Below are 17,827 nucleotides of genomic sequence, written 5' to 3' on the forward strand. Positions count from 1 at the left end.
TTAACAAAGCCCATTAGATCTTCAAATTTATTCCATTAAAATTTTGTTCTTTAGGGGCGCCTGGCTGGCTCAGTCATAGAGCATGCGACTCTTGATCTCAGGGTGGTGAGTTCAAGCCCCACACTGGGAGTAGAGATTACTTAAATAAATAAAACTTAAAACAAAAGAAAAAAATTTTTTTTGTTCTTTAACAGGGAAACTAACATATGGAGAAAAACTAAGACAGGGTGTATGGGGGAAACCTCATTGAGAAGGTGACCTTTGAGCAAAGACCTGAAGGAGAACAAGCAGTGAGCCAGCAGGTAATCAGGAGGAAAGGGCACACCAGGTGCAAAGGCCGGGGGGAGGGGTAAGTGAAATGGACGTATTTGTATCTGAGGAACATCAAGGAAGCAGAGAAGGGAGATGGCAGTGTGGTGATGTGGGCCAGTTGTTTGGGGTCTAATAAGAGATCGTGAGCATTCAGTGACCACAACTGTCACCCTGGGAGTAGGGGAAGTCCCAGCTCAGGCCATAAGACCACGCTGCCGCGTGGGGGTGGGGGGGCAAATCCCAGAGCAGAGCCTCCTGCCCCTCCATCTTCACGAGGTCCTTGCAGCCTTCCTGTCTCAGTTCCTCTTTCCAAATGCTTTCAGCCCAGTTCTGGACCTCAGCTTCGCAGCATCCCAGCCTCCTGGTCCTAAACATCGTGCAAGGTCCCCATTGCACAGGAGGGAAAGCTGAGCCCCCAGGGGGAGAGCAGCCCCTGCCGGCTCACTGCAGGACTAGGCACAGCGGGAGGCCGGGGGCCCTAAGTTCAGTGAATGGATGGCTAACTTCCCCGCCAGGTTTGCAAGAGGCTAAGACAGGTCCCACCCTGTCCTGGGGCGGGAGAGGAAGACACTGCGGGGAAGGACCTTAACCCCCTTTCCTAGCAACCGGCCGCCGTCTCCATGGCAACTAGGGAGGCGCCCGATCTGGCCCTGCCGGTCCCGGGATCCCGCAGGGGCGGGCGGTCTCGCCTTCACCCGGAGAGGAGGAGTCCGAGCCGCGCCTACTGGCCCTTTAAGGGGCTCCGCCCGGCAAGGCCTCAAAGCGCCCTGATTGGTCCCGAGAGCGGCCGAGCGCAGCCGAACTTGACGCACCCGCCCGCAGCCTTCCCTATCCACCTCCCACGCGGCCCCGGTTGCCCCAGCCAATCGCCGACCGGCGCGCCAACCTTCATCTGCATGGTCACGCCCCAGGGAAACACTGCACCCAATCCGACAGCTCGCGGAGGCCGTATTAGCATGCCAGGGGCGGGGCGAGCGGCAGGGGCGGGCTCGGGGCGGTTGGTTGGAGCGTCGCAGCAGCGGAGAGGTCCGGGAAAGTTTCTTTGGAGGTGAAAACAGCCGCGGAACTCCGGGCCCTGCGAGGGGGTGGGGGCGCGGGGGTCCTGGGGCCGGGGAGGGGCCCCTCCCGGACCGGAGGAGGGTGGGCCCGGCCCTTCCGGGGGGCGATCGCCCAACAAAGGATCCCTGGGGCGCCCGCCCTCGAGGGCCTCCCCGCCCCTGGATCCGGCCCCTCCAAACACCCCGGGCCCGGCATTCCGGGGCTCCCCCGCCGGGCCACCCCATCGGCGGCTCGGGCGCCCCTCACTCGGCCACGCGTCTGCCTTCCAGGTGGGGCCGGGAGCGGCCATGTCCCACGGCTCCAAGCAGCCCGGCGCGGTCGCCGCGTGAGTGAGACATCCCCTCCCCCAGCCCACTCGGGGCTGCAGCCCAGCTCCCGCCCGCCCTGCGGAGCTCCTCGCCCCTCGCCCCCCGCCCCCCGGGGTCTTGACTCCCCCCACACAGCTGGGGCAGGACCTCCCCCTTGCGTCCCTACCGGCCTCTTTCCCCCCAACTCCCCGGCCCAGTTCCTCCCAGGGGTCCCTACCGGCCCCCCGAGTGCTCCTTCCCCGTCCCGTGGATAATGACTCCCGCAGACCCCTGCTCCCAGGACTCAGGCCCCCTCCGTGCCAGCTCCGCGGTCGGGGATGGAGGTGAGGATGGGGGTGACCCTGGCGTCCCATGGCTCCAGGCCGGCGGGCGGCAAGGCTCCGGGACAGCATGGGGGCTTCGTGGTGGCTGTCAAGCAAGAGCGCGGCGAGGGCCCCCGGGCCGGCGAGAAGGGTTCCCACGAGGAGGAGGTGAGTCCCGAGTCCCTGCGCTGTGGTGGGGGAGGCTCTGGGGCTCGCCCATAGCCTGGAAGCTCCACCCCGGGCTAGATTTGAATTCTCTGTGGCTCCGCCCACAGTCCAGATTTTCTGCCGAAGCTGAGGCCCCGCCCCGTGCCACATGCCACGCCCCCAAGAGATCTACTGCCACTAAACCAGGCCCCGCCCATCGCCCAATACCAGCTCCGCCCACTGCCCTGTGGGCGGTACCTTCCCGTCGTCCAGTGGGCCTTTCCTCCAGCATAGAAGCCACGCCCATCCCAGAGACCACGCCCACAAGCGAGCCCCATCCCAGATGCCAAGTGCCCGGGACCTCCGAACCCCGCCCCTTCCCAGTCCTGCCCCTTGACCAGGCCGTACCTACAGGCCTTCCAGTCCCTGTCTCCTGGATCGGCCCCGCCCATCCCTCTAGCCCTGCCCCAGCCCCCCAGACCCCTCCCAACGGCGCGTACGGTTTCACAGCCCGTGAAGAAGCGTGGCTGGCCCAAGGGCAAGAAGCGGAAGAAGATCCTGCCAAATGGGCCCAAGGCACCGGTCACGGGCTACGTGCGCTTCCTGAACGAGCGGCGTGAGCAGATTCGCACGCGCCACCCAGATCTGCCCTTTCCCGAGATCACCAAGATGCTGGGTGCCGAGTGGAGCAAGCTGCAGCCGGCGGAGAAGCAGGTGTGGACGGAGGGGGCTGGCCCAGGACCACTGACCTTGCCCCGACCCACTCGGACACTGCCCTGCAGCCACATGCCCCAAAGGACAGAATGTGGGGGGTCCTTGCTTCCGCCTGGAGAACTGATCACCCATGAGCTCTCCCCAGCAGGCTGAAGCGAGGGGAGGGTAGCAATAGGCAAGAATCGACGTAACACTTAATAACCAACATGGATAGGTGTAAAGATGTAGGGGTGGGGGCTGGATTTTTATGTGATACCTTCCGATTTTCAAATCCTGGTAATTCAAATTGCAAAAATATCAAGGAAACGAAACACACCACTAGTTTGCGCCCTCTAAGTGGTATTTCAACAAGCGAAATGGGTGCAGGAGGGCAGCCCAGCCTGGAGACAACAGGGAGAGGTTTATAGCGTTGGAGTTTGGGCGGGGGGGTGGGGGGGCGGGGAGTGCCCTGAGCAGGAGGCCGAGGAGGCGGGTTTTGTCTCCAAGGACAGTAGGGAGCTACGGGAAGGTGGGGGCATAGTGAGCTGAGTGATGGAGATGGGGTGTTGGCCGTGGAGGCCTGCCGCCCCTGCCCCTGGGCTGGGCCAAGCCTTCCGCTGCCCCCACCAGCGGTACCTGGATGAGGCCGAGCGGGAGAAGCAGCAGTACATGAAGGAGTTGCGCGCGTACCAGCAGTCAGAAGCCTACAAGATGTGCACGGAGAAGATCCAGGAAAAGAAGATCAAGAAAGGTGGGAAGGGACCCAGCCCCCAGGCAGCTGGGTGCGGGCTCTGAGACAGGTGATCCTGGGCAGACCACCCACCGTCCTCCATGGGACTCCCGGTCCCATGAAGACGAGAGACACCTAAGCGGACAGCTGTGAGTGGGCAGGGCTGAGCAGTGCTGACATGGGGGCACACAGACACTGGGGGGCCTAGGCAGGAGCCTGCCCCAGGACGAGCAGGGCTAACTAGGGGGGGGAGGGCGGCACTCGCAAAGCAATATGTGGGCTCAGAGGAGACCTGCCAGGCTGATTGATCCTGCCCTCCTTCCCCACCAGAAGACTCGGGCTCTGGGCTCATGAATACCCTCTTGAATGGACACAAGGTAAGTACTCCTGCTCCAAGGACCATGGCTGGGCAAGAAAGGTCTGGAGGTCTTTAAGCCCTGGGTGAGCCAGACCAACTCTCAGGGGAGGAAGGGAGTGCCCCTCCTCCCAAGTGTGCAAGCAGAGTGGGGCAGCCACATTGTGGGAATGTTGGTAAAAGGACTTCGACCCAGATGGCCAGAGGAATCCCTCCCAAGCTTGAGGGACGTCCCAGAGGGGTTTTGACTGCCCTCCCCCCAAAAATTCGTCATCTTGTCCTGTCGTCCCAGGGTGGGGACTGTGATGGCTTCTCCACCTTTGACGTCCCCATCTTCACTGAAGAGTTCTTGGACCAAAACAAAGGTGAGCACTGACCAGGGGTTCTTGGGGAAGTGGGTGTTGGGAGAGTGTGTGGGCCAAAAGGGTGCCAAGGCCGGGGGCGGTGGCGGGTGGGGGGAACTGACCACCCACTCAAAAAAGCAGAGGCGCCCACCTCCCCCGCCCCTCCGGAGCCGAAGCCGAGGTGTGGGGCTGGAGGCAGAGCAGTGACAGCCGGCCTGGGGGTCGGGGTCGGGGAGGGGGGGGACACAGCTAAGGCGGAGGCCCAGCAGCGGGCAGGGAGGAAGCTCCAGGCTCTGATCGGCTCCCCCACGCTGCAGCGCGGGAGGCAGAGCTGCGGCGCCTGCGCAAGATGAACGTGGCCTTCGAGGAGCAGAACGCCGTGCTGCAGAGGCACACGCAGAGCATGAGCAGCGCGCGGGAGCGCCTGGAGCAGGAGCTGGCGCTGGAGGAGCGGCGGACGCTGGCGCTGCAGCAGCAGCTCCAGGCCGTGCGCCAGGCGCTCACCGCCAGCTTCGCCTCGCTGCCGGTGCCCGGTGCGGAGGCCCCGCCCACCCCGTCGGGCCCGCCCCCGCCCCACCCTCTCTCTGGCGAGCTCCGCCCCGCCGGCTCCACCTCCTGGCCCCGCCCCCAGCTGCTGCGAGCCTGGACCCCTGCAGCCTTGAGCCCCTACCCCAGAAATCCCGGCCAGCCCCGCCCCCGGCCGTGCGACTCCGGCACCGAATGACTCCTCCCTGTCGTGAGCAGAGCACGCGCCCGCCCTCGCTGCCCCCTGCCCGCGCCGGTCTTGCCCGTGACCCCCCCTCCCCTCTGGCCTTTCGCGCTCTGGCCTCAGCTGACCTCGGCTACTTCCTCCTCCCCATTGTAACCCGCCCTCCGCCCACGGCCTCGCCCTCACCACTTTCCGTCTAATGCCCCCCGCCCACAGCTGACCTTGACTTTTCCGGGTCTAGACGTCCTGATCCCCCCCCCCCCCCCACCGACGCGCCGCGCCTCTGGCCCCCCCCCCCGGGCCCCCCCCTGGCCCCCCCCCCCCCCCCCGCCCTCTGATCTCTGCTCCTGTGGGGCCCCGGCTGCATCGACTCCCCCGCCGGGCTCCGGTGACCGGTCCCTGCCCTCTCCAGGCACGGGCGAGACGCCCACTCTCGGCACTCTGGACTTCTACATGGCTCGGCTGCACGGCGCCATCGAGCGCGACCCCGCCCAGCACGAGAAGCTCATCGTCCGCATCAAGGAGATCCTGGCCCAGGTCGCCAGGTGTGTGACGGGGCGGGTCGCCCCCGGGCTCTGCTCGGCCCGGATGGGGCCTCCCTGCACGGGGGTGGGGGGGGCTGCCTGAGGCTAGACCTGCCTTGGGCCCCGCGGAAATGACTGGATTTCGGCCTCCGACGGGGGTCCCGGAGTCTGGGCGCTGCCGGGTGGGATCCGGCTGCGGGATCGTACTCCGAGGCCACCGCCCACACGGGATCTACCAGGTGGGGCTTATTTCATACAGGCGACCAGTGGCCGGACCGCTGGGGGGCGCCGATCAGATAGGGGACTTTATGAATGCTGCTGGGCGGGAAATGCCAATCCCTCTTGGCCGGTGGGATCCACTGGGGGGGCTAGAACTTCCCCGCAGCTGCTCGTGGGTTTTTCTGGGTGGCTTCCAGCTGTCCTGGTTAGGTGGGATGGACTCCTGGCCCCCACCGTGGCATCTGTTTGGAAGAACTGAGGGTTGGTGGCCTATGGTGACCCCCATCCTGGGGGTCAGGGCAGATAAATGATGGGGGTTCCCCATCACGAGTCCCCCCCTTCTCTCCTGTCACAGTGAGCACCTATGAGGGTGTCCGCCGCCCCACGGATCCAGAGAAGACCAAGCTTTGGTCATGGCCCCTTCTCCACCCCATGGAGGAGGATTGGGGGTCCACCTTTTGGGGCCATGCCCAATCCTGCACCTTGGGGGCTCCAGCCCCCCTAAAATTAAATTGCTACAGCATCCCTCTAGCTTTCAATTCCCCCAGCACCCTGAACCCAGAAAAATCACCTGCTGTACATGACACGCCTAGAACCCGGAGCCCCAAGGCCCAGCAAGGCCCGCTCCCCTTGCACATCACACTACAGGGACGTGGGAGCAGCACAGGGGCTGCGGAACCCAGGACACAAGGGGACCCCCAGCCACTGGCACGCCCGGGGTGGGGAGGGTTATACCTGCTACACCGGATCTCGAGGACCGGCCCAGGGACAAGGTAGAAAACCCCACCCCCGACCCGCTGGGACCCCCAGCAGGTGCTCACCACAGGTGCCCCCCCCCGCCCCAGGCAGGCACGCTGCAGGGACATGCTCTCATACTCGGGGCGGGACCCTCTGCTTGTGGCCCTCAGATTCCTGCACCCCAGAATTGGGGGGGCTGGTACTGACCCTCCCCTCCCTCATCCAGATGAGGGACCCTTGCGGAGGCAGCCTCTACCTTTGCTCAATCTGGACTTTTTAAGTAAAAAAAGTGGAATTTGAATTTCCAAGCTTGTGAATGTTTTTTTGGGGGGTGGGGTGGGAGGTGGGCTAGAAGATGTGCCCAGGGCCCCCAAGATGCCCCTGCTGGGTGTCCCAGGCCCGCCCTCCCCCAGCCCCCGGCCCCCACGAGCTCCCTTCCCGTCCGTGGATGAGCCTGTTCCGGACGTGTCACCCACGTGGACTCACACCCGTGTGGCTTCTGTGTCTGGTTCCCTCCCTGAGCGTCGTGGGCTCGGGGTCCGTCCCCGGGGCCGTGTGTGTGGGCCCCTCCCTCTTTTTCGTGACCGAATAATATTCCAATATGTGGACGGACCACATTTCATTTATCCCTTCACCCGTTGATGGACATTTTGGTCGTTTACACCGTCCGGCTCCTTTGAGTCTTGCTGTGTATAATGTGTGTGCAGGTGTTTGAACACCTGCTTTCGCCTCTGCAAGCTACCTCCCAGGAATGGAATTGCTGCTTCTAGGGGGATTCTGCGCTTGCCTTACCGAGGAATCCTCTCTGAGACTTTTTGTGTAATGCAGTATTTAAGACATCTTAAAATTTGGGGAGAATAATTAGACAAATGCTTCTATCAGGTTGAATCATGTCCCCTCAAAAGATACGCTGAAGCCCTAAACCCCAGTCCTCAGAATGTGACCTTATTTGGAAATAGGGTCATTGCAGATATAATTAGTTAGGATGAGGTCATCCCAGAGTAGGGTGGGCCCCTGATCCAATATGACTGGTGTCCTTATAAGAAGATAAAGATTCGGACACAGACACAGGAGACAGCCATGTGACCACAGAGGCAGAAATGGGAACAATGCAAGCTGCCAGAAAGCACCGAGGAGTGCCAGCCACCACCAGAAGCTAGGACAGGCAGGGAGGGGCTCTGCCAAGGTCTCAGAGGGAGCGTGGTCTTGCTGACAAGCTGATGTCACACTTCGGGCCCCCCCCCCAACAAAGAGAGTAAATCCCTGTTGTTTTAAGCCCCCCAGCTTGTGGGCCTTTGTTATGGCTGCCCCAGGAGACAAACACAACCAGATACTGTCACCTCCCCACCCCAGGTCCCTTGTCCCCCGCCCCGGCACAGGTACCCCCATCCCAAATTTGGAGTTTATCAGGCAAGTCTTTATCTACTTTAGCACATAAGTATGTCTTCCTAGAAGAGTACCATTTTGACAGGGTTTGGTTTTCTCGTTCAGTTCTTAAAGGTTTTTAAAGTGTACAGTTCTGTGGTTTCTAGTATATTTACGAACTTGTGCAACCATCAGCACAATCTAATTCCAGAACGTTTCCGTCACCCCAAAGAGAAGCCTTGTACCCCTTAGCAGTCACTGCCCCTCCCACCTCCTTCAGCCACTGACAGAAACAAACCCACTTCCCGTCCGTGGATGAGCCTGTTCTGGACGTGTCACCCACGTGGACTCACACCCCGTGTGGCCTTCTGTGTCTGGTTCCCTCCCTGAGCGTCGTGTGTTCAAGGCTCATCCATGTCATAATATGTGTCATGTTTTGTGGGCTTTTAAACTTGACACAACATTTTCTTACAATGTCCAAAGCTTTCTGCAACTTGCCTTTTTCCATTAACGCTTGGTTTCTGAGATTCTCCCAAGGCGGGAGGCCCCTCTTTTGCACCACTATATGGCATTCCATTGCTGTTTATTATAAGAGCCGAAATTCTTGTTGTTGGATGCCTCCGTGCTGTGGTCCCAGGGGATTCTTACAGATGCTTCCTGGTGCCCACAGCCTCCTTCCCTTCTTCTTCATCTGTAACCTGGGGGTTCATTCATTTCCTCACCAAAGATTGCCTGAGTGCCTGCTGTCTGCCAGGCACGGGGAACCGGGATACGGTAGGGGGAAAAAGAGACCAGAGCCCCTGCCCTCCTGCAGCTAACATCCTAGTGGTGGGGACAGCCAGGATACAAGATGAGTAAGTAAACAGCTGATCTATCAGGTAGTGCTTGATACCAGGGAGAAAAATCTGGGAAAAGAGATTGAGAGGTGGAAGGAGGAGGCAACATTTGAGCAAGTAGCTGAGGGAGGTGAGGGAGGAAACCAGGTGGATGACTTGGGAGATGACGTCCAGGCAGAAAGAACAGCATGTGCAAAGGCCCTGGGGCAGGACCCAGCCTGGCATTAGAGAAAAGGCAAAGAGGCTGGTATGGCTGGAGTAGCAGGAGCGAGGGGGAGATGGGGAGGAGGGTAGGGTGGTGGGGGGGACGGGGCAGGTCGTGCAGGGCCTGGTGGGCCTCAGGGTGGACTTGGGCTTTTACCTCCCCAGGGAGGACTGAGCACTGGAAGGATGTGTCGAAACAGGGACAGGGTATGGCTGAGGTTATCCCAGCATACGTGTCCTGCCCCCTTCTAGGGTTGTTGCAAGGATTAAATGAGCGCGCCTAGCAGACAGTGAGCGCTCCTCACGCTCAGCTGTTTATGTCCTCATTGGTGATCCCTGTTTTTCCCCAGTCTGCAGCTCAGGCCCCTGGAGGACTGCCCGGCGTCCCCCAGGAGCGCGCAGCTGGCCCTGGCAGGGCCCGGACACCTGGGGCCAGACCCCCCTCCGCAGCCCGCGGTGTCGCCTTCCCGGGCGGCTCGGATTCCTGGATCCCCTTACCCCAGCGGCTCGGCTGTCACGCCCTGGGCCGGGGGAGGGGAGGCTGCAGGAAGCGGCGGATCCGGCGGCGACGGCGGTGGCGGTGGCCGGGGTGGCCCAGCTCCTCCTGCCATGGAGAGCGCCGCGGCCCAAGAGACCCGGGGTGCCGAGGCCCCGCGCCCGTCCGCGCCCCCGCCCTCGCCCGCGGAGCCCCCAGCCGCGCCCCGCGCCCGTCCGCGCCTGGTCTTCCGCACGCAGCTGGCGCACGGCAGCCCCACGGGCAAGATTGAGGGCTTCACCAACGTCCGCGAGCTCTACGCCAAGATCGCCGAGGCCTTCGGGATCGCGCCCACAGAGGTGAGGACCCCCGAACCTCCGCTCCACCCCTCCCGGCGCCAGAGGCCCACCCATCTGACCCGGGATAGGGGTGGAGCCTGGAACCCGGGACTGGGGGCCCCGGATCCCCCTCTCCTCGGATGGAGGGGATCCGATCACCAGATCTCAGAGACACACCCATCAGATCCTGGGGTGCCCATACCCCAGAGAACCTCTTCGCACGCCCTGCGCAAAAGGGGAGCCCGGGTTAGGGTGAGTGGATCCTTAGCTTGTCCAGGAACCCACTGCGCTGAACCAGCTAACAGTGGATCCCAGCCCTCGGGTAAGCGCCTCTGTGGTTCCTGGGCGCGGCTGGGGGCTGGGGTTCCAGGCAGCCCCCTTCCAGGTGCGAAGTCTGGAGGCCCGGGGGGTCAGGGCCTGGGCTGCTGGGCTGTACGACTCGTAGCCCCCAGGGGGCGCCAGCAGATTCAGAATCGACTGAACAAGTTGGTCTGGGATGTCAGGGCACCAACGGGTTAAAACTGAAAGTCTTAGGGGTGAGGGAGGGGTCTCTTCCTGCCCACAGCTCCCTGCTCCCCATCCTGAGGGTCTCAGACTCCTTCTTGTACCCCGCCCCATTCTGAGGGTCCCATGCCCCGCGTTTTCCGGTGGACTGGGATCCTGGTGGCTGGGTAACCAGGCCAGTTTCATGCCTCCTTGTGCCTCGGTTTCCCTCTCAGGCTCCTGAACCCATCACCCTGGTTGTTCTGCACGGACAGAGGGCGATGAGCGCTGTCATTAATTCTGCGCTCCCCCTCCCCTTGGGACAGATCTTATTCTGTACCCTAAACAGCCACAAAGTGGACATGCAGAAACTCCTGGGCGGCCAGATAGGGTTGGAGGACTTTATCTTTGCTCACGTGCGCGGCGAGACCAAGGAGGTGGAGGTCACTAAGACCGAAGATGCCCTGGGACTGACCATCACGGACAATGGGGCCGGCTACGCCTTCATCAAGGTGCCCCCGGAGGGCGGGTGACTACCTGCGTGCTCGGGGACCTGGGATGAGCCACTGCCCCTGTCTGGTTAACCTGGGCTCTGGGAAGCCGAGGAGGGTGGCTGGGGTGGCCTCGTGAGTGACTCTGGGTCCCTGCAGAGGATCAAGGAGGGCAGCATCATCAACCGGATCCAGGCTGTGTGCGTGGGCGACAGCATTGAGGCCATCAACGACCACTCTATCGTGGGCTGCCGCCACTACGAGGTAGCCAAGATGCTCCGGGAGCTGCCCAAGTCCCAGCCCTTCACCCTGCGCCTGGTGCAGCCCAAGAGAGCCTTCGGTGAGGGCCACCTGGGGTCCAGGGGGCAGGTGGGGTGGTGGTGAGGAGCTCTTCCAGAAGCGGGTTCTCTGGATGCCCAGTGAACACAGTGGAGGATGGGAGCGTGGGGGGGGGGGGGAAATGGGACAGGATGGAAGGTTCTAGATGCCTCTGGTGACATGACAGGGGGCTTCTGGCACTGTGTCAGGAATGGGTAGGTAGTTTCTGACTGTTAGAGTCAATCCAGGGATGGGGGCAGGGGAGTTTGGAAAGATGGGGATAGGATGAGGAGGTGTCTGGACCTATTTTGTAACCTGGCTAGGAGCTTTTAAAGTACGGCTTCTAGGCTATGATTTTAGAGAATGTTTTTCCAAGTGAGTTCTAGAATGGTGCTTTAAAAAAAACATTTTATTTATTTGAGAGAGAGAGAGAATGAGGGGTGGGGAGAGGCAGAGGGAGAAGCAGACTCCCCGCTGAGCAGGGAGCCCAATGCAGGACTCAATCCCAGGACCCTGAGATCATGACCTGAGCTCAAGGCAGATGCTTCACCTCCTGAGCCACCCAGGCACCCCTAGAATGGTGCTTTTCAAAGAGAAGTCTGTGACCTGTCCATGCATGAGACAAGGGACTTGCTCTCGAAGACGGTTTCTCCACCTCAGCAGTAGTGATATCTGGGCCAGCTCATCTCTGCAATGCGGACCATCCTGTGCACCGTAGGATGCTGAGCAGCGCCCCTGGCTTTGAGCCAGCAGATGCCAATGGCAGCCGTCAGGTCGTAACAACCAAACTGTCTCCAGATATCATCAATGTCACCTGGGGGCAAAATCACCCACCCCTGCCCCGGGGTTGAGAACCTCTGCTTTAGAATGTAGACCATCCTGTTTAGCAGCAGGTCGTTTTTTTACAGCACGACTTTCTCAAGGAAGGAACCAGCCTGTCGCTTTCCATTCCGGTACCACTCTCTTATTTAATTATGGACTGGCCCTTTGAGTAGTGCTGTTCTCCAGCAAGAGGTTCTAGAAACTCCCGGGCACATCTGGAGGGAGGTCCCAGGGAGAATGGGACAGGGTGGGGTTCCAGATCTGCCCTTTAGCAGAGCAATGGACTCCAAGAGCCATGCCCAAACGTTAGGACTGAATTCTAGACAAAGTCTTTTCTAGATTGACCCTCTGGCTACAGGAGGATCTCAAGCAGTCCCTTCTAGAGAGAGTCGTTTTAAAAACAGGAGGGACAGGGGTGTCTGGCCGGCTCAGTCGTTAAGCGTCTGCCTTTGGCTCAGGTCATAATCCTGGGATCCTGGGATCGAGCCCCGCATCGGGCTCCCTGCTCGGCGGGAAGCCTGCTTCTCCCTCTCCCACTCCCCCTGCTTGTGTTCCCTCTCTCGCTGTGTCTCTCTCTGTCAAATAAATAAATAAAATCTTCAAAAACAAAACAAAACAAAACAGGAGGGACGGGGACGTCTGGCCTGCTCAGTCCGGGAGCACATGACTCTTGGTTTCAGGGTCGTGAATTCGAGCCCCATGCTGGGAGTAGATTATTTAAAAAACAGGGCGCCTGGGTGGCTCAGTTGGTTAAGCGACTGCCTTCGGCTCAGGTCATGATCCTGGAGTCCCTGGATGGAGTCCCGCATCGGGCTCCCTGCTCAGCGGGGAGTCTGCTTCTCCCTCTGACCCTCCTCCCTCTCATGCTCTCTGTCTCTCATTCTCTCTCAAATAAATAAATAAATAAAATCTTTAAAATAAAAAATAAAAAATAAAAAACATTAAAAAATAAAAATAAATAAAAAAGAGGAGGGTGATTTGGGGGGATTCTCAAGCTGGGTCTCTGAAGATTCACCCATGGACATAAGGGGGCTTTGAAGGATAAGAAGGTGCTAGAAAGGCTTAGCTGGTAACCTCTGAGGCTTACACAGATGTGGATCTGCCCAGAACACATGCCCTTCCCCCGCTCTGTCCCCTCCAGATATGATCGCCCAGAGGAGCAGGGGCAGCAAATGCCCCATGGAACCGAAAGTGACCAGTGGAAGGGAGACCCTGCGTCTTCGTTCTGGGGGGGCTGCCTCAGTGGAGGAAGTGGTGAGTGAAGGGGAAGGGAGACCCTGCGTCTTCGTTCTGGGGGGGCTGCCTCAGTGGAGGAAGTGGTGAGTGAAGGGGAAGGGAGTCTTCAGGTGCTCTTGCACCGAGCATTCAGCTGACTCAGTGGGACCTTGGGTAAGACCCTCTCCTTCGTCCAGCCGGCTCCCCTACCCACAAAATGGGTCCTCCATGCACGGCAGGATGGGAGTGCTGGCACAGAGCGCTGACTCCCCGCTCCACTCTCACCGCAGGGGCGGGGCCTGCGGAGGGGCTGGGCTGGAGGGATCCCAGACTTCTGACCCTCTGCTGTTCCCCACCCCAGCCCAGCAAATTTGAGGAGGAAGCATCACGGAGGGTGGATGACCTGCTGGAGAGTTACATGGGCATTCGGGACCCAGAGCTGGGTAAGGGGCCAGGGTAAGCTGGGTGGACCCTGGGGGGAGGACAGCCCACAGGGAGGAGTCAGAGGCCCCAGGAGGAAGTCACGGCCCACGGAGCACCCTCACCAGCCTTCCCTCCTGCTTGGCCTGCAGCATGCACCATGGTGGACACCTCCAAGAAGACGCTGAGCGTCCAGGAGTTTGCACACCGTTTAGATTCCGTCTTGGGCGAGTTCGCCTTCCCGGACGAGTTTGTGGTGGAGGTGTGGGCCGCCATAGGCGAGGCCAGGGAGGCCTGTGGCTAGTCTGCCCTGGGGCCGAGCGCAGCCCCAGCCCAGAGCCCAGCCCCCTGCCCCAGCCCTCCTGGCCAGTTCCCGAAGCCCACCTCTGCACCAGAGCCCAGCCCAGATCTGAGACCCATCCTCGCTCTAGAGCCCAGGCCAGCTCTGGGACCGAGTTTACCTCTAGAACCCCTACCAATTTCAAGACCAATCCCAGCTCTGAGGCCAAGCCCCACTCTAGACTCCAGGCTAGCTCTGAGGCTGAGTTCATCTCTGGAACCCAATCCACTTTTGAGACCCAACCCAGCTCAAAAACTCAGCCCCCCTCCAGAGCCCAGGCCAGCTCTGAGACCAAGTTCACCTTTAGAACCCCTACCAGTTCTGAGACCAAGCCCAGCTCTGAGGTCAAGTCTTGCTCTAGAACCAAGCTCAGTTCTGAGACTAAGCCTAGCTCTGAGACCAAGCCCTGTTCTAGACCCCAGGCCAACCCTGAGACAAAGTTCATCACTAGAATGCAATTTAGTTCTGAGACCCAACCCAGCTCCAAAACCCAGCCCTTTCCTAGAACCCAAGACAGCTCTGAAGCTAAACCAGGCTCCGAAATCAAGTTAAGGTCTGGATCCCAGATAAGTTTTAAGACACAGCCCAGCTCTGAGATCAGTCCCAGTTCTGGAAGCCAGCCCAGATCTATGACCAAGCCCTTCCATAAAACTCAGAGTGATGCTGGAACTCAAGATAACCCCATGACTCAGCTGTACCTAGACACCCGGTCTAGCTCAGGAACTCCCATTAATTCTGGAGCCCAGCTCAGACTCCAGAAACAGTCCAGCAACAGTAGCCACACCAGTTCAGGATTGGAAGATGGCTCCCAAACCCAACCCTGCTCACGAGCCCAGATGCATGCTGCAGCTCAGTCCAGACCCAGATCCCAGCCCTGCTCTAAAACCCAACTGCACTCAAGTATCCACCCCCATCCTGGGGCCTGGTCCGGTTCCAGTGATGAGTCCAGCTCAGAGACTGAGTCCAGTTCTAGACCCCACCCTGGTGCTACAACCAGGCCCATCTCCAGAATTCAGACAAGCTCTGGAACCCCATCCATTTCTGAGGCAAGGCCTGCCTCCAGAGCTAAGCCTGATGCCGAGCCCCGCTCTCACTGCAGAACGCAGACCAGCTCTAGAATGCCATCTAACTCTGGGACCCAGAACAATTTTAAGACCTGGGCAATTTCCAGAGCTCGGTCCAGCTCAGGCGTTCCACCCAGCTGCAGAACTCAGCTCAATTCTGAAGCACAGACTGGGTCTGAAATCCCATCCAGCTCCCAAACACAGTCAGTTGCTGAGACCCCACTGAGTTCAAGAACCCAGCTCAACTCTGGAATCCAGTCTAGCCTTGGGACCCAGACCAATGCAGCAACAGACGTAATCTCCGCAAATCTGTCTAGCTCTGAAAGCAGGCCCAGCTCCAGGACCCAGACTTGTCCAGGAGCTCAGTCAACTTCTGGGACTCAGCTCATCTCGGAAACCCTACCAAGTTCTAGATACCAGCTCCAAGCCACAGCCCAAGGCAGCTCTGGTATTCAGCCGGACTTTGGGAAGCAGACCAGCTCTGGAACTCAGCCAAGCTCTGGAGCCCAGATAAGTTCGAGAATTCACCCCATCTCTGGAACCCAGCCCAGCTCCACAATTCACTCCAGCCCTGAGACACAGCCCAACTTGGAAACCCAGAGTGATTCTAAAACCCAGCCTGTTTCTGAAACCCAACCCGGCTCTAGAACCCTGATCAGTTCTGGAACGCAGCTCAGACCTGAGACCCAGTGCACCTCAGAGACTGAGCCCAGTGCAAGAATTCAGCCCACCTCCAGGATTCAGCTCAGCCCTGTGACCCAGCCCAAGCCTGGAACCCAGAGCAGTTCAAGAACTCAGCCCAGCTCTGAAACTTACCTTAGTTCCAGAACCCAGCCTGTTTCTGGAACCCAGTCCAGCTCTGGAACCCAGTCCAGCTCTAGAACCCAGACCAGTTCTGGAACCCAGCTCAGCTCCAAGACCCAGCCCAGCTCTGGGACCCAGAGCAGTGTAAGAATTCAACCCAGCTCTAGAGCCCACCTTAGCTCCAGAACTCGGTCTAGCCCTGAGACCTGGCTCAACTCTGAGACCCAGCTCAGTCGCAGGATTCAGTTCAGCTCTGAGACACAGCCCATCTCTGGAAGCCAGCCCAGTGCAAGAATGCAGCCCAGCTCTGGAACTCACCTCAGCTCTAGAATCCAGCCTCTTTCTGGAACTCAACCCAGCTCCAGAACCCAGACTAGTTCTGGAACCCAGCTCAGCTCCAAGACCCCGACCAGCTCTGGGACTCAGAGCAGTGTAAGAATTCAACCCAGCTCTAGAGCCCAGCTAAGCTCGAGAACCCAGTTTACTTCTGAGACCTGCCTCAGCTCTGAGATGCAGCTCAGCTCTGAAACCCAACCCAGCTCCAGAACCCTGATCAGTTCTGGAACGCAGCTCAACTCTGGAGCCCAGCCCACCTCAGAGACCCAGCCCAGTGCAAGAATTCAGCCCAGCTCTGGAGCCCAGCTCAGCTCCAGAACCCAGCCCAGCTCTAGGATTCAGCTCAGCCCTGAGATCCAGCCCAAGTCTGGAACCCAGAGCAGTTCAAGAACTCAGCCCAGCTCTGGAACTTACCTTAGTTCCAGAACCCAACCTTATTCTGGAACCCAGTCCAGCTCCAGAACCCAGACCAGCTCCAGAACCCAGACCAGCTCAAAGATCCAGCTCAGCTCTAGAAATGGACTCCACCTACAGACCCCTCGCCTTGACCCTAGAACCGAGGCTGATCTCACTCCCCCAGCCCAACATCAGCCCCTAGGCCCACCACACGGAGCCCCGACTCTGGGCCCTAGCGCAGTCTCTCAGCCGCAGCCCCAGCCCCATGATCTGGTACATGGAACGCAGGCCAACACTGGCCTGGGCCGAAGCTCACCAACTTCCCACCTGGCCCCACAGCCACAGACCCCGTCAGCCCCTCAGAAACCGGTCCTCTTCCCCAAGCCCCGGCTAGGACCCCAGAAGTCCACCCCACCCACCATATCTGTCATCTCTAGTTCTGCCCCCAGGGCAGTCCTCCTGCATTCCCAGACCCCTGAATCCCTAGCCCAGAGGCCTGTCCCCTCCCACACGCTCAAGGAGTCAGGGCCTGCTCCTTGGGGGTCAGAGCCCCTCCCCCACCAAGGGGAGCTGTAGCTTGAGGGTGACACAGTTTTGGCTTCCAAGATCCCCCCCATCCTGTCTCCGGCCCCTCCCAGCCTGGGTCCCCTGGAAGCAGCAGGTGACCTCATTCCCCCAGCAGGTAGGGGTGGGTGGAGTAGGGAGAGTGGAAATAGGGGCTTTAGTTTCACTTGGGCCTGGCTCTGGGAGGTGTAAGCAGATCCTAGGTCTGTGGAGTGGAAAGCTGGGTGTGTGTGTGGGGGGGGGGCATGTGGGCAGGAGGTGGAGAAATGGGGGGCAGGAGGCAATCTTGTCCTCATGTACCTCGAGGGCTCATGGGGAATAAAGGCACCTCTCCTTGCAGCTGGGTGTGTCATTTTTGGGGGAGTTCGTGGGAAGGCAGAGGAAGGGGCAGGCATGAGAGTTTAGGGGGCACAGATGACCACACCGGATGCTTCCGAAGCGGCTGCTGTGACGGGCGCTCTGCAAAGGCTCAATCACCTGGCCCTTCAACTGATGTTTATTGAGCACCTACTATGGGCCAGGTGCTGTTTGCTCAAGGCGCTGGAGTCTGAAGTGTTGAGTGAAAAAAACAGGTACCCCCAGGGGCGCCTGGGTGGCTCAGTCATTGGGCATATGCCTAAGGCTCAGGTCATGGTCCCAGGATCCTGGGATCGAGCCCCGCATCAGGCTCCTTGCTCAGCGGGAAGCCTGCTTCTCCCTCTCCCACTCCCCCTGCTCGTGTTCCCGCTCTCGCTGTGTCTCTGTCAAATAAATAAATAAAATCTTAAAAAAAAAAACAGGGCCCCCCCCCGCCCCCCCCCCCCCCCCCCCCCCCCAGCTCTGCTCCAGCTGCTGGCCGTGGGCACGCGGTGGAACAGCGATCTGATGTGCCAACTTTAAAGACTGATGACTTCCAGACCCAAAGGAAAGTAAGGCT

General features: G+C 59.9%; 3 protein-coding genes across 3 annotated transcripts; all 3 read left to right on the top strand.

Annotated features, from left to right (window-relative positions):
* The first annotated feature begins 1,305 nt into the window (after positions 1-1,305).
* On the top strand, positions 1,306-6,743 carry HMG20B (high mobility group 20B). Its single transcript, XM_032394689.1, has 10 exons — positions 1,306-1,360; positions 1,641-1,696; positions 2,041-2,149; positions 2,639-2,842; positions 3,452-3,572; positions 3,882-3,928; positions 4,199-4,271; positions 4,568-4,783; positions 5,372-5,504; positions 6,058-6,743. The coding sequence occupies exons 2-10, from the start codon at positions 1,659-1,661 to the stop codon at positions 6,068-6,070; spliced, it is 954 nt and encodes a 317-aa protein (XP_032250580.1). The 5' UTR covers positions 1,306-1,360; positions 1,641-1,658; the 3' UTR covers positions 6,071-6,743.
* A 2,711-nt stretch (positions 6,744-9,454) lies between these two features.
* LOC116625937 (PDZ domain-containing protein GIPC3) lies at positions 9,455-13,731 on the top strand. Its single transcript, XM_032394921.1, has 6 exons — positions 9,455-9,679; positions 10,468-10,653; positions 10,792-10,972; positions 12,914-13,026; positions 13,349-13,430; positions 13,560-13,731. Exons 1-6 carry the CDS (start codon positions 9,455-9,457, stop codon positions 13,709-13,711), a joined length of 939 nt encoding a protein of 312 aa, XP_032250812.1. The 3' UTR covers positions 13,712-13,731.
* On the top strand, positions 13,720-16,930 carry LOC116625936 (mucin-5AC-like). Its single transcript, XM_032394920.1, has one exon. It carries the CDS (start codon positions 14,200-14,202, stop codon positions 16,921-16,923), a length of 2,724 nt encoding a protein of 907 aa, XP_032250811.1. The 5' UTR covers positions 13,720-14,199; the 3' UTR covers positions 16,924-16,930.
* Positions 16,931-17,827: the final 897 nt, after the last annotated feature.

The sequence above is a fragment of the Phoca vitulina genome, unplaced genomic scaffold (assembly GCF_004348235.1).
Source record: "Phoca vitulina isolate PV1807 unplaced genomic scaffold, GSC_HSeal_1.0 scaffold81, whole genome shotgun sequence".
NCBI classification, from domain to species: Eukaryota; Metazoa; Chordata; class Mammalia; order Carnivora; family Phocidae; genus Phoca; species Phoca vitulina.